General features: G+C 38.1%; 2 protein-coding genes across 2 annotated transcripts; both read right to left on the reverse strand.

Annotated features, from left to right (window-relative positions):
- Window positions 1-2390: 2390 nt before the first annotated feature.
- On the reverse strand, window positions 2391-3712 carry hoxa13b (homeobox A13b; the record flags this gene model as incomplete). Its single annotated transcript, XM_083890603.1, has 2 exons — window positions 2391-2629; window positions 3076-3712. The coding sequence occupies 2 exons, from the start codon at window positions 3710-3712 to the stop codon at window positions 2391-2393; spliced, it is 876 nt and encodes a 291-aa protein (XP_083746729.1).
- Window positions 3713-6524: 2812 nt separating this feature from the next.
- hibadhb (3-hydroxyisobutyrate dehydrogenase b) lies at window positions 6525-15258 on the reverse strand. The gene is made up of 8 exons (XM_083893199.1): window positions 15166-15258; window positions 13077-13237; window positions 12310-12419; window positions 12107-12228; window positions 8488-8621; window positions 8263-8339; window positions 8006-8162; window positions 6525-7631 (listed from the first exon to the last, which is right to left on the reverse strand). Exons 1-8 carry the CDS (start codon window positions 15233-15235, stop codon window positions 7473-7475), a joined length of 990 nt encoding a protein of 329 aa, XP_083749325.1. The 5' UTR covers window positions 15236-15258; the 3' UTR covers window positions 6525-7472.
- Between the last annotated feature and the right edge of the window lie 867 nt (window positions 15259-16125).

Here is a 16125-nt window from a genome sequence, read left to right on the forward strand (position 1 = left end):
AGCTGGACAGTTCAGAGGTCAGTGCACATGTTCCCTGCTTCTGTATATGTACGAATATGAGCTGCTCGCTGGTTTGAATGGGTGAAGTCATCTTATAATTCATTGCATTGTAATATTATCAGAATACCAATGAGAGCAACAGAAAATAGCTGTGCGTAAAAGTGGGATAACTTTGTTTACATCGTTCTAAACATTCTAATAATGCCTTTTTTTGTGAGTGTTTAATTTATTTTGTAAACGACGGACAAATCATTGAATTCTTTTACACAATACAATAAAATACTCTGCACTCTTTATATACTGATTTATTTGCTTTATTGCTTATTTCAAAATAAAATTGCGCCTAATGTCTTTTGGAAATAACATTTTAACTTGCACTGAAAAATGCATCGCACAAGAAAATCGTTGGCAGACGCAGTTTAACATTTTAAAGGAAGCGAATGAAAAAATAGTAATCAGCAAAATGTTTGTCAAAATCGGTCCAATATTTGAAACATTTTGTTATGTCATTCTGCACACATTACTTTATATCACACTAAACATCCGCGAATCCCACTTAAATTTGTATTATTAGTAGTATTATTGTTATTGACATCATTATTATTATTATTAGTTGTGGTATTAATAAAAACAACACCAACAACCATAATAATCCAGTGAGTTTTTTTTATTTTTTATTTACCCTGTTATATTCGTCAATTTTAGGTTTTGAGTTGTGACCTTAATATTTTACAAACATTTTAAAAGAATCAAATGAACAGATACATAAAAACCAGTTGACTAATTTATTAATAACAAAAAAGTAAAAATGAGTAAAACCAGCGGAACAAACCTCAAACTAACTGACAAATACCATCTTGACCTGTGTATAAATATGAACAATATTTTTTCCTTGAATTTAAACACACACATATAGAAAGAGCGAGAAATATCTTTAAAGAAAACACAAACACTCGCTTTGACTTCCATTCATTTACAAACAAACATTACCACGAACATTACCCATAACCTGTTAATGCCTAACTATAATCTTAACCAAATCACAAATAATGCCTCTAAACTTAACTTTTTTTCTTCTATTTTTAAATCAACTAACCTCTGTCTCATTAGGACCAGGTTTTGGTCTTTATGAGGACTACTGGTCCTGACAAGGTCGGTGTTTATGCCAGCAAAAGTCCTAAAGAGAACACACACACACACACACATACATAGAAGCAAATAGAAGTTGGTCAGCAGTTGTGTTGACAACGCTTCACCACTAGATGGCAACATTGAGCCTTAGTGGCAGCGCCTCAGAGGAGTCTGAGTCCTGAAGGCCTGCTGGCCTGTGAACATCAGCATCAGTTTGGGGAATTACAACCAATTATAAATGATGATATTGATCAACCATAAGATGAACTTATGTAATCTCATTCATAAAAATAAAATAAAATAAAATAAAAACTTTTACTAACTAATTCTGGACTCGACAAGATGAATGAAAATGACAAGCCCGCACTTTGTCTCTCAAACATTTATTGTCAAAAACTTCTGGTTACTGCAGTCGAAAAAAAAGGGAGAATAGATTAGTTGGAGTCAGATAGTATTTACATGTTTAAATAATACACAATTGTTTCAGCGCTTTCATGGAAAAAAAAAAAAAAAAAAAACTTCATGCGAGTTATTCTCAACATTAAAAACACACATCCTGTTCAGAAAAGACGTCACGGGGACAAAGTGAAGGAAAACGACTGAAAATATTCAGATTGTTTGATAAAGTTTCACCAGATACTCACTGATGACCAAATGCACTGAAATGAAATAAGGCAGATATGTATAACCTCATTAAAAAAACATTTCTATCTATTATAAATAAGTGCTGTAAGAGAGGTATTTTATGTTATTTCGCTTAATTATGAATTAATTCTGAAAACGGTGTTTTTTAACTGAATTATTTGTTTGTCCTCTTCCATTTAACCACTGAGTTTATTGTCTGTTGACTCGGTCACAAAATAAAAGCTCTAATTGACTCAGGTTTTCAGTTTTCATCCGATTATGTTTTATTGTGACGCGCAGGAGGATGTGTTGGGATGTCTGAGGCCTCCTGAGACATAAAGTCTAATAGTTTTTTGCAGGAGATCACACACACACACACACACACACTCACACACACGCGTAAACATCCTTCGCAGAATCACTTTGGTCAACATGTTGCAAACCGTTTCCGATCTCCTGTCAACAGGCCGCAGGTTCTGGATCCAATTAAAACGTGAGGAAGGAAACGTGTGCGTCAAAACAGAGCCACTCTGGCGTCAAAAGAAAAAACAGTTCATATTGTAATAAATTATATCTGAGTTTTTGGGGGAGAGGGAAGCGCATCCATTTTTATCTTCTCTCAGTATCTCTCCACGCTAACTGGAGCTTTTGAACTTATTCACGACTTTCTTCTCCTTTACGCGCCGGTTCTGAAACCAGATTGTCACTTGTCTCTCTGTCAGATTTGTCTGCGCAGATATCCGTCTCCTCTTATCCTTGGTGATGAATTTATTGGTGGTGTACTCCCTCTCCAGTTCTTTGAGCTGCACCTTGGTGTAAGGCACGCGCTTCTTTCTCCCACGGCGGATGGAGCTGTCTCCAGCAGATATTGAGTCTGAGGAGGGGGGGAGAGAGAGAGAAAACAGATTCAATGTCATATTTCAGAGCACCAGGGAAGATATTTGCATTGATATGTGTTTTATTAACAAACATTAAAACGGATTCCATTTATTTACAAAAGACTGCACCAAATTCCCCAGATTGGGGTTCATAAAGTACATCTATTCTATTCTAAATGCTGCTTGTTTTTATTTAAAGGAGACGAAAAACAACAGTTTATGTTTCCAAGTTCAACAGTTCCTAATATATTTCATGTTGACATATTTTTCTGGCAGACGTTGCACTGGTTGGATTATGAATGTACTATGAAAATAAAGATTTTCTTATTTTTAATGGCACAAAATATAGTGGAAACACATTCTACATCGGACAGATTGCAAACATTTTCAATTCCATTTCCTATTTCCACAAATATTGCCGTAAAAACAGCTCCAGATTTACCTTGTATCGTGGATTTCCACAGAGAATTCGACTGTGGCTGCTCCTTGGTGCAGTAAACCTGCCCACTCCAGCCGTTAGTGATGGCCCACGGCTGGTAAGGCTCCATGGGCAGCAGGGATTCATGCCTTGGCTCAGATGGAGCACTGAGCGTAGGGACGACGGGGACATCCAGGTAGCTGGGCTGGTATGGAGCAGAGGAATATCCCTGGTAAAAAGCAAATTCCTTGGCCCTGTTGGAGAACTCCTCACCCGACACAGAGGAGTCCATATATTTATCGCCATAGCCGGAAGGCTGTGCGCAAGGCTTGACGCTGCTGTGTGACATCCTGCATGGGTAACTGTAGCTGCTGCCAAAATATCCATAAGGCAGAGACGCATTGGGTGAACTCTGGGTGGCAGAACAGGGACTACATTGTTTGCCAGGCTCCCCCATGCCAGAGACTGGCACCTCACTCGCGGTGTAGGTGGTGCTGGGAGCCAGCGAGGTTGGATGCGCTAGCAAATTCCTGCACTGGTTTGCAGCAAAATTACCTCCAGTAAATCCGTCCATGTTCCTGCTTCTCTCATCCAAAGCGCTGTCGTAGACAAACATCACCGGGTCAATCCAGTGCGAGTGGAGGAGCAATGACGCGGTCATAGCACGCCCTACATCGAGACGACCAACTCTTTTTCAAAATCCCCTCAACTGAGCAGAGAGACAGGAGAGAGCAGGGACTCCGGCAGAGTAACGATAAGCAGCACGCCTGAGTACATAAAGATCGCGAGGTTATTGGCCAGAGCCAAGCACGTGATATGCAAAGGAGATGATAAACGTCTAGACACCAGATAACGCATAACAAGCGGTGTGTGTGTGTGTGTGTGTGTTTGTGAAGATGCTGAACATGGGTATGGTCCACCTTTTTATGCAAACAAGACCTATATGTATTTTTTTCTCCTGTGGTGTGAAGCTGTGGCATGAATCTGCGCACAGAGAGCACACAGAGCAGGCTTTTAGGAGGAATTGTGTAAAACATGGCGTGAGAAAAAACCTGTAAGTGATACATGCATTTATTTCTCGGATGAACTCGTGCGCAATTACGCGTGCCATAATACAGTTGCTGTAAGGAGTAAAGCAAAAGAGATTTGTGATATTTTGTTAGACATTATATTTTGCTTTATAACTCGTGATTGTTTTCTGTTTAAAGTGCAGACGTGTTTATAATATGACAACATGTTCTCTAAACTTAGCTTAAAGCATTCGGACAATTACGCATGGGGAATTTACAGACAAAAAATACTCAATTTCCATTCAAAACATGTGTATGAAAAGATCTACAACTGAAACATATTCACGTTTGGCTCAGTTACGCGTCAAACACGAGTTCGGTGTCCACAGAGGACCCAGAGCTCGCCACATTTGGCTGCTTTCTTCCTCACATATACGCATCGGCTGGAGGCCAAGGTCAAGTTGAAAGTGGCAGCCTGGCGAAACAGACACCTCGCACCAGGAAGGAAGGCCCAAAGCTGGAGGAGAGTTTGATTTAAAGATTTAAAAAGTCGTGTGGTATAAATGGACATAACTCGGCTCTGTTTGGATAGTTTTGCTCCTCTTGCGGGAAAATAGTCAGGGTGTTTTCTACAGAGATGGCTCTTGTTTTGTTGTGCGCGGTGAGTTAGTTGTTGAGCCTGTGTAGGGTTCAGTGCGGTTAATACCAAATATGAAACACCAAGACAAATAATAATTTCCACACCTTCTCTCGTTTTTCTTTTACATTTCTATTTTTTTTTGAAGTGAGACCACAGACCCAGAGGAATGTTTTTTAACTAAATCGAAGCACTTTTTTAATGGCGTTTTCCCACCTTTTGAGGCTGTAAATCTTTATGGCCCAAGTTCATAGCCGGTAGGCAGGAGTGAGTAAGTAGTCTGCACACTTCAGGCAAAAAAAAGCTACAGACTGATGGTTTTTTTTTTACGCGACCGAATATACGTTCAAGTGTGATTTCTGCGTTTATTTATCAGAAACACTGGACAACACAGCAGAACATTGAGATAGAATAAATAAGTGTTGGCTTCGGCGCGTTGTTCACGCACAAACTGCGCAGAGAACCGATATGATCGTGTTAAAGGAAAGTGTGTGGCGGATGTGAAATTGTTCATGTGATTTAAACACACATGCGGCTTTTCCTTAACAAATTAAATGCTATCATTTTGTCAGATTAAATAATAACTATTTTAAAGACAGCTACGCTTTAATTAAAACCGAAGCAAAACAAAATGCAATCTTTTTCTCTTTTTTTTGCCAAAAAGAACTATATTCCATAAAAATAAATTAAGTTTTCATCCCATAACAATCGACCGGATTGAAGTATAATTCTTAAGCCAGAGGTCGATTTAAAAACAAACTTATTCATTAATTTTGAAATTGTTTAAATGTGAATCTTATCGAAAGTTGCTTCATAATAAAAACCTGGATAGTTTCTGATTTAATGAAACACCGCAGACTGGACATTACATCCGATCCGTTGATGCTTCAGAGTGCAAACTTAAAACCCAAAAAAATGCAATAAAATAAAATATATTACATTGTTGTAAGTGGACAGAAATGTACTCACATCTGCACTATTTTTGCGCCACAATCCAATCCGTTCCTACAAGTACAATCAAAATACAGGCATTAATACTTTGCTGTTGGAACAATGCATGTGCAAATTGGACACGAAAATAGACAATGTAGTTAGTAAAAAACAACGAAAACGCAAATAAGACTATAAGATTATTTAGACATACGTGGAGCGGAGATGGCGTGCAGATTATGTCAGGGCCTCACAGTGTGTGTGTGTGTGTTACTGCAGGCCTCGGACCAAAGCACTGTCTGTTTGCAGGACATATCAAGCGGATGACAACACGGCTCTTAGCCTACAGTGCTTAATGGACTTTTTATGGGTTCGTCTTGTGATCGCATGACCTGTGGCACCTCGGCCCCTCAATGGCTCTAAGTAGAGAACATCAGAAACACGCCGCTCTCATGGTCTGGTCTGGTCTGGTCTGGTCTAAGCAAGACGGGTGAAGAGGTCCAGATCCCCCAGATCCGCGCGGCAGCAGCGAGCTGCATGATGCTACGTGTTGGATTATTTGATGCGTATTTAAATGAAGTACAGTGTTGTACGGTTTTCATCTGCTCTGCAGGAACACAGCCTGACGGCTTGTTCAGCTGAACCACGATGCAAAGCAGAACATTTGGGAACTATTTACCAAAAGCAACGCGTGTCCAAAAATAGCTCCGTTTTGTTTTCCTCTGCTCACATAATTGTGTTCTTTTCTTCTCCGGAGAAAATATAAATGTACGACACGCATCTGATTAATGGGTAAAATAAAAAGATTTCCACTGTTTTCAGACTATTGTCAGTCAAGTTCTACCGGTTTGAAATTAATTGAATACATTTGTAAAAAAAACAAAAAAAAACTCAAGACGTCTTCACTTGTCTTTATTTCCTAATAATGATTTCATGTGACACGCTTAATTCCACAGTAACTAGTTCAAATGTCAAGAGACACAAGCGCCAAGAAAACAGAAACGCAGCAACAATAAAGACATTTTCCTCAAACAATAGATATAATAGTTCAGAAATAACATGACACAATCTTTGTATGGTAATCATTCCGTAATCACGAAGTGTTAGTGTTGTAATGAGGAGATATTAACGTAATACCATGTTCCAGAGTCGAAATCCAGGCAATTATCATGTCGTAAAGTTGAAATTTATCCTCATTGTTGTATGTAATACTGTTCATATGTTTGATGCAGGGACAGGATACATGTGGTCACACTTGTGAAGGCATCACACTAATGGCAGCCTATACTTACCAATTTATTTACTTTAAAAAAAAATATCACTGAAACATTCTTTAAAATATCAGAATTTAGATAGATCATGATATTACACCTCTGTCTTAAAATTACCACACAATTACCATGTTGTTACTAAACTGTAATGTAACATGTTACCAGTTGAACCCTGTGAACGTTGAGCCTTAAACGGATGTAATGATGACACCATTTCCCTCAGCACTCTGAGCAGTTTCAATAATGCAGTCTCCAAATCTGCCACTGCCCGACTTCTAATCCTGTGAATCCACAACTTCACATGTGACAATTGACTCGCTTATAAAACTGAGAGGAGTGTTTCATATTAAAAAGGGCAGATCACACAGGAAACATCACTTCCGACAGGAGAGAAGGGCTCACAGTATGTGCCAAGCTGCTTGGAGGTCTCAAAAGTTTGGAAAAAAAAGGAGAGAGCGAGAGAAAGAAAAGAAAGGAAGTCATCAGGGGGAAATGCACCCGAACTAGACTGCATGTTAGTTCTGTGCAGGGCCGGGCCTGGTAAGGCAGTGGACGGGGGGGTGAAGGCTGACATTACTGGCCTTCTTCCTCCCGCAGGAACTGGAAAACAGAGGAGAAATCTTTACTGGCATAACCACGTGCACACATCATGCGGTAGATCTGATGAGCCAAGGAGCCGAGGGGCACGGCCGTCTTTGTGTTTGTGGCCGTGCTCTGTGCAAGGCCCAGGTCCTAAAAACAAAAGGCAAACATCAGATTAGAATAGAAACAACTCTAGACAATTAACTCAAAACCAAAATCCACACATTGTAGATTTGTCTTCTTTTTTTTGGAAAAATGTGTTCATTTATTTTTTTTCCAGGATGAAAAAGAAAACTGCAGAAACTGTTTTTCTTCTGGAAACTTTCAATTAAGTCCAAGTTACATGCATGACATTTTAAATAAGAATAACAATTTCACATACATACAAAGCAAAAAATATTTTAATTCTGTAAACATTAGGCCATAAAATATGCTTGATAGTACGCCCTCATCATGATCTTTGTGGAAACACTGCACTCAAATGCAGGCCAGGGAAATAGAGTGTAAAATTACTTCAAACTGACCTTAGCCATCAGCTGGGTGCCGAAGCCTCCCTGGTAGTTATTCCCAGAGGGAACTCCCTCCATAACTCCAGGCACAGGGTTGTAAGTGTCACTAGACCAGCACCGACCGGAACTCATATTCAGGATTTTGGACAAAAGTTTAGGATCAAGACCAAGTCTGTGACAAAAGATATACAATTCATGTCTTAGGGGGGAAAAAAAACATGCATGTCTGGACATGATTTATCGACGTCCCTTTTGTTCCCGTGAGCTTTTACCTGATTCCCAAGTTCATCGTCTCTGAAGTACCAATCATTCCAATGGCTAAAAGCATATTGTTGCATATTTTGGCCGCCTGTAACAGGTGAAGGAGTATTCAGTAACCTCAAGTGTCCAACAAGCAAACACATTAAACCAATGATATCTTTACACATATAAATGTAAAATAAAAGAAACCATACATTAACCAGAAAACCTGGTTAATAGGAAATGTCAGCTCATACTTGTCCAGTTCCAACTTGACCACAGTACACCACATTAGCTCCCATGCAGCTGAGAAGTTCTTGGGCTGCTGTAAATTCCTGCTCTGCTCCTCCAACCATAAAAGTCAGTTTACCCGAGCTGGCAGCACCCACACCTGGAAATTAAAAAAAACCATGCTTACGATGCTTATGTGGAAGGGTGTACTGGGGGGCTGGTACACAGGGTGAGGTATTAATTAAGTTTCATTCACTTAAATAAAAGCAGACCGATGGCAACGTTACAGTTTAACAGATAGTCATGATCATGGTAATCAATACAGCAGAGGTCATCCTTCATGAGACATGTCAGCACAACATTAATACATAAATAGATCAACATTTCTTTAAAATGTCATGTTTTCAAGCACAATTAAAAAACAGATTCTCTACAAACTGAGGTATATATTAAAGTTACCGAAACAGCGTGTTTAGAGTACACATCCACATAGTGTGCAATTTCTCACAAAGCTTGTATGCACACAGGAGCCACACAACCAGAAAATTAGACCAAATACTCAAGGTTAACACTAGTTTGAAAAGGACAACAGTAGCTTTATACAGTGTATTGTTTTCACTTAGCATAGCATCCCGTGCCTCAGAGCTATGAAACAGCCGTTCCTGGAGGTCTGTGCCACTGACAATGCATTCAGGTTCACAGGAGGTCAAAGCCTTACTTACAAACACACACACAATAACCGGGTAATGACCAAGAAACTAAATTACACCATCTCCCAATTGATATTTGTAATAAGCTAATAAAACAGGGCAAAAATACCATTCCGTTTCACTTTCCATTCATCTCCCCTGAAAGCCTGAACACAGGTGGGACTCAGAGTTGAGACAGACAGAAAAAACCTTAGATTTGGTTTCACTGCATGCAGCACAAATTCATTGAATCTTTACAACAGTGAGATGAGAAATTCGGGTCGGCTGATAAATAATGGTCAATAGTACATGATTTTTCCAAAATATGCCATGCAACACGGATCAAAAACAAGTTCAAGTAACATCATTTGTATGCCGTGTCCTTCGTCTGAAAACAGACTCTGTCAAGTAATACTATCAGACCTGACTGAGGGAGTGTCTGTGTACATGTACACATATACCCGAGTGCAGAGGTGGGTGGGACAAAAAGTGTTTATCCCATCACAGTGAATGATGGGGTTTTTGAGCAGATCAATTCAAAAGCTTCTCATACACACTTCTTTGTGCTTCCAGCAGGGCTTTTTTTTGACAATCAAAACATGCTTGTGAATATTTTCTTTGCTCCATAGAACAAAGAAAGCATTTAAGCTGAAAAAATTCAGATGGACAAAACAAGACAGGTTTGGTAAACACCCATCAACATCTTCAGACATTTAATAGACCAATCAAGTGCTCGATTAATTGAGGAAATAATTGACAGATTCATCAATTATGAAAATAATTGTGAGTTGCAGCTCTAGTTTTCTCTCTTTCCCTTTACTACAATGACTTAGCATAACTTAACAGGAAATCGCCACTTACAAAGTTTAAAAAGTAAACTTTAGTTATTTCAGAGCAAACACAAGACGAATGAAAGATGATATTATCTTCCAAAATATTTCACATGAAGGAACAACAATCACACGCCGACTCAATTACATCCCTGCCACGTGTGCTTTTTATGTTTAAATCTCAACCGCAGTGGGTGAAGCAGTCACTGCAGTGCCACTGTGCTTCTTTTGATTTCTGTGTGACCACAGACAGAATAACATGTTCAAAAAGATTCATTTAGGGGAAAAAGAGCCGGGTGATTGATGTGACATTAAAAGAATGACACAGACACACACACTTGTTGGCAGCTAAACCACACACATGCAGACATACATTCAAGGCAAAAAGTAGGATTTTAATTTGTGTGCACTACCACAGAACGGAAGCATATAAATCATCACTAATCTTAAAGGGCCAGACCATAAAATGCAACAGCCTAAATTCAAAGAACATGGCTGTCCTGACAGCGACAAGGTCAAATTCAATTATTTTGTGTAGACCCCCAAGGACGTCAGTGAGCACACACACTTTATAGTTGGTCATATTTATGCAGACAAACAACTCCAGCTGCTTTTTTATCCTACTGTTAAAAGGTGGACTTTATCAACCAGTGCTTCAGCAACAAAGCAGCACCATCAACACAAAAATAGTTCAATGGGGCAGCTTTCAGACCCCTAGTTATTCCTGATTATTGTAAACACTTTTATAATAAGTACACACTATTAGCATTAGTTAAGAATTAATAAATATTGAATTAATCATTTATATCGCATCAATACTCATTAGTATGTAGTTTATAAACACAGTTCTAAATGTTTTACTCATGTGCTGAAGTGTCAGCATGTACTGAGCGACTGCTGGACACAGAGAGAGGTGAGAGAGCAGTCCCTTGTAAGTCGATCAAAGAGCTAATTTTTTGGAGCTGGATGCCGATTGGCTGCTTGAGTACAGCAGCTATTTGGACACTGATGGGATGAGTAAAACATTTAAAACTGCATTTATAAACTACATACTAATGAGTATTCATCTGTTATAAATTATAATTTAATTCAATAATTATTAATGCTTATCTAATGCTAATAGTGTGTACTTATTATAAAGTGGCCACAGGGCCACATACAGACAAACAACCATCCACACTCACACCTACAGTCAATTTAGAGTAAGGCTGAATGATTTTGAATAGATCTACGTAATTGCGATATCAGAGGGAATGGTCATTTATACATCATTATTCTCATTTTAAATCAAAAAACAAATTTAAAAGGATTAATGTGTGAAATTTGTGCAGCTCTGTGAGAAGCAAAGGTGTTCTCTTCAGTCTGTAGAATAATATGTGTATAGATCAAGACAATAACTCATCTAAAATGATATTTGGACATACATTTTGGCTTGAACAAATATTGCACCACCTGCAGTTTGAATATTGCAGTAAGCTGTATTGTGATTTCAGTTACACTTCGATTAATTGTGCAGCCCTAATTAAGAGTGTCCCATTTGCCTAATCCCCAAATCTGTATGATTTTGGACTGTGGAGTAGAACATGCAAACCATGCAGGATTAAAGTTACTAAACCATCTAATTACGCATTAGAGCCCTGCATTTTACACATATGAGAAAGTTGACTACTTGCTAAATAATACACTGTATACATGCATTTACAAAGATTGATAGTTTACTAAAGGCTAATTCTTCATCCCACCTACACAGATGAGTGTAATATTTATTAGATTTAGGTATGTAGCATTTATTGCAGGACTGTCCTGCATGTATGCATTAGGTTTAAATTAATAAAAACAACAACTTACAAATGTAAGCAGTATTCCAAGATCAGTTCTGTGTAGCAGATAAAGACCTCCACCAAGGCCACTCGGTTTCCCACAGGGTAAATAAATACATGTTCATATATTGCATGTTACAACATTCATTTCCTTGAAATTGGAGTAAATTTCTTCCCTGGGTCATAACCTATATCCCAGAAATCCACCCTCCAAATCCAAATCCATCCCTAACTTTCAGAGCGACACTGCTCTGAAAATAGACAAAAGTGGCCAAAAGCATGACCTTAACAGAGGTTAAAATTTACCTCCTGATACAGGTGCATCCATAAAAACTGCCCCCATCTTCTCTGCAGCAGCCGCCATCTCCTTTGACACAGCAGGATCGATGGTGCTGGAGTCAATGAGGAGGGAGCCTTTCTTTACTTTTCTATTGGGAAAAATACATTAGTTAGACACATTTAGGATAGGTTACATTTATCACACTAAAAAAAAAGAAAAAAAAACATACTTGAGAATGCCATTAGGTCCCGTGTACACATCAATGACATTGGGACTGGAGGGCAACATTGTGATAATGCGGTCAGCCTTGTCTGCTACCTCACCAGGGTTATCCACAATCTGAGGAGATCAAAGTTAGAATCAGAGAATGGAAGTCTTGTTACACTGCTCTGCAATTGTTTTGTAATTGCTTCCAATAAAAACAGTCTTAAAAAAAAAAAAGAAAGTTAGAATCAGAAACAAGATTATTGCCAGGGAGGTGCCTCCAAGGAATCCGTTTAGGTAACTGATGCAGTTATGGTACAGAAAAACAGAGGTTAAATATTATATTAGGTCCAAGTTGAACAGAACTATACATGTACAGAAGGGAAAATTAACATGGAGCAGACGAAAAGTATATGTTTGCAGGTAAAATATACAAGTACCAATGAATATACAGACAAAATGTATACATAGTGCAGTAAATATGACAGATGATACACAGAAAAATGTACATTGTTAGTGAAAAATACATTGCTGAAATATACATTGTACAGATGAAATATGCAGGTGAAGGTATGAGAGATATACATAATCCTACTGATATAATACCTTAAGAAATATATATACATTGTGCATTGGTTGTTTTTAGTGGGAGATTGAATGTTACAACCGTTCAGTAAGTGAATAGATGATATACAGAAAAATGACATTTACAAATCAGACTTAGATGAGGAAAATAGGAGAACGTATAGAAAATGTAAAACGAAATTAAGGAAATGTGTTTAACGGTCTCACCTGAGCTCCCATCTCTTGCAGTTCCTTGCAGGACTCTGGAAACACATCTGAAGCAATGACTGGATATCCATGCTTCAGCAGGTTCTTGGCCATTGGGTTTCCCATGTTGCCCAGACCAATAAATCCCACCTGTGTCTTTGAGGCCATAGACCTTGTGGAGACTACAAAAGGTAAGGGCCATATTAATGAATCATAAGAGGCTCCTCTTCAGGCAAAAAAGCTGATCACATATATCTTTAACCAATCATGTAGTCATCCAATATGGAATATCGATATTGTTTTTATATTTCAGGAAACACTTTAACTGCTCACGGCAATGGGAAGCATTACATAACTGTCACCTCTATGCCATGACTGCAGTTAGTATACAATAGAGCTGAAATAACGAATCGATTAGTAAATTAATCGTCAACTATCTTGATAATCGATTAATCGGTTTGAAGCTTTTTTTTTAATTATTAAAGGTGCATTATGTCATAAATCTAAAGCAACTGGCCATAAAATCCTCCCAATATGTCACAGAGACTCAGGAATAATGTTCATATAACAAACTGAACTCAACAACAACAACAGTACAGCCAAAATATTTGCAATTAAATATGTTTTTGGAGACTGCAAATCATGTTTATGTTTTGAAATCATGTTCTGGCATGTGGCGCCACCTACAGCCGTCTACCAATCATTGCAGTCAGTAGAGTCTCAGCTGCAGAGCAACCACGGGTTGCCAGGTAAGTCAGAAAACGAGACCTAAAAGACCTCGATATTTTGAATTTGAATGCAATAACAGTTTTTGGCCACATTCTTACATATGGCACCTTTAAAACAAGATTTGTGATCGTTTCAGCTTCTTAAATGTGAATATTTTCTTTGTTTCTTTGCTCCACATAACAAAGAAATCATTAAAACGGAATCATTTTGGTTCGTGCACAAAACAAGACATTTGAAAACATCTTCATTTCCAGGTTCGACAAACACCGATCAACCATTAATCAAAAAAATAATCTACAGATTAATCGATTACGAAAATAATCGTTAGTTGCAGCTCTAGTATACAACCACGCTAAGGACTTTAAGTTAGCTGTAAGGTCTTTTTTTTTTTTCAGAAAAATAATTTGAGTGAATAAAGATTCACAAGAAAGGAAAAAGAAATACTTGAAGTCAATCTTGTATAAAGTACCTTAAAGAGATACTTGAGTAAAAGTACAAGTATCTTACGAGAAAATGACCTTGGTAGAAGTCGAAGGCTCCTTACTAGTTTTCTTTCCACTAGAAGGTTTTAGGTTCAATTCCTGGCTCTGCTAGTCTGTATGTGTCCTTGAGGCTTATCAAGGCTAGAAAGGCTCTATATAAATACAGACCATTACCAACTCTTCTTCTGACTGTATTTGTTAGCAAGGTGTAACAAAGATAGTTTGGGGGGAATAGAGTACACAATTTGTTTAGAAATGTAGAGGAGTACAATTTAAAGTTGATAGAAATATAAATAAAGTAAAGGACAGATACAACACTGTTTAAAGTGTACTTTAAGCACATTGTTCTTAATATATACATACATTTAATTAAACAAAAAACGTATGTGTATGTACTGGCATTGCAACAACGCTTGTTCACCGACATTTTTCATACTAAAAACACCACTTTGTATGTTACAAAGTATCAAATAGCAGTTGCTACAGGATAAATAAGGGGTGTTTTCAGTCAAACAGTCAAATGTTTTCACTCTGCCTCCACCTGCTATCTTCCTGTAAAGGTGTAGGTAAAAGAGTGGCATTACATAACGAAAAATGGGGGACAGGGTAGCGTAGTGTTTGAGAATTTTAGTCAAGATAAACTGGCAGTTTGTACACAGCTCAACCAGTCAAGCAAATCTTAACAGGAGACCTTCTTCAATGTTTAACTGTGAACTGGTAAAAATCTCCTCAAGCAGCAGCGAACGCAGCAAACACCGTGAAACCAAACTCCTCTGTGAGCATTTTAAACAGAACTCGTCTCCGTTGCGTCACGAAATGCCTTCAGGTAACAGCCTGAGCCTCTACAGACAGCGTGACGACATATATGTCGTCTATCGACGTGAAGTTTCTCTGCTTACCGAACATAGAGTCGACATGGCTGCAGCACCTTCCAACAAGGTAACGAGACCCTCTCAACACAGCGGCCATGCTTCTTCCCTCTGACCCTACGTACAACGTTGCAGTACGTCATTAAATGACACTACGTCTGTCCAATCACATAACAGAGCCGCGGAGCACGTGATCTATTTTCAGCCAATGACCTTCGGGGGCGGGACTGAGGCGTAACTTGTGACTTCTTCAATTCGATTCAATTCAAAATAACTTTATTTGTTTCCAGGGGACAATTCAAGGGCTAACTGAGCATTGATGAAAAAAAGCACAACAAAAAAAACAGTTGAGAAAAACAGTTAACTCTTACAACACAGAGCATTTCAGCTGCTTTCTCCATTACTACGTTAAAAATGTACAGTATATATATATATATATATATATATTTTTTTTTTTTCTTCAGCACAACCTAGGCAATCTGATGATATTTATTTTTACTTTTCACCAAATATATAAACACACCTGAACAAAAAGCACTCAAAATGTTTGAAATCCGACTGAATTTGTAAAATTTGGAAATATGTCACAGTTTAAAGTTCGCTTGGCTCATTTTTATGAACAAAAATAAAAGAAAAACAATTATTGCCGCTTTCTTTATTACAGTTCTCATTTTCTTCTTTCATCTTTACATATGAAGTCTGTTGACTTCAAGGGTCAAAGGAACATAGCTTCCTTAGAGGCTTATGCCTCACATTGCATTGACATTCAAGGCATATCAAAGATACTGTCCAGGTATTTTAATTCATATTATATTGCGCAGATATTGATTTGCTATGGAGCATACATACCACATTATAAAGTAATTTTTAAATTCTGTTTCAGTTCAAAAGTAAATATATACAAACGTTTAATTACCGTAGTAACTGTACTGTATGTGCAAAGCGTCATTCTTCATTCATACTCCATATATGCTCAATATACATATATAA

This window comes from Microchirus variegatus (genome assembly GCF_963457635.1).
Source record: "Microchirus variegatus genome assembly, chromosome: 1".
In the NCBI taxonomy this organism is placed as follows: Eukaryota; Metazoa; Chordata; class Actinopteri; order Pleuronectiformes; family Soleidae; genus Microchirus; species Microchirus variegatus.

Excerpts from the sequence above, each read along its gene's own strand:
- hibadhb (XM_083893199.1), bottom strand. The coding sequence starts at position 15,235 with ATGGCCGCTGTGTTGAGAGGGTCTCGTTACCTTGTTGGAAGGTGCTGC. Across the intron at positions 8,622-12,106 it reads GGATGCACCTGTATCAGGAG|GTGTGGGTGCTGCCAGCTCG; the intron begins GTAAATTTTAAC and ends TTTAATTTCCAG. Across the intron at positions 7,632-8,005 it reads GCACCCAGCTGATGGCTAAG|GACCTGGGCCTTGCACAGAG; the intron begins GTCAGTTTGAAG and ends TTTTGTTTTTAG.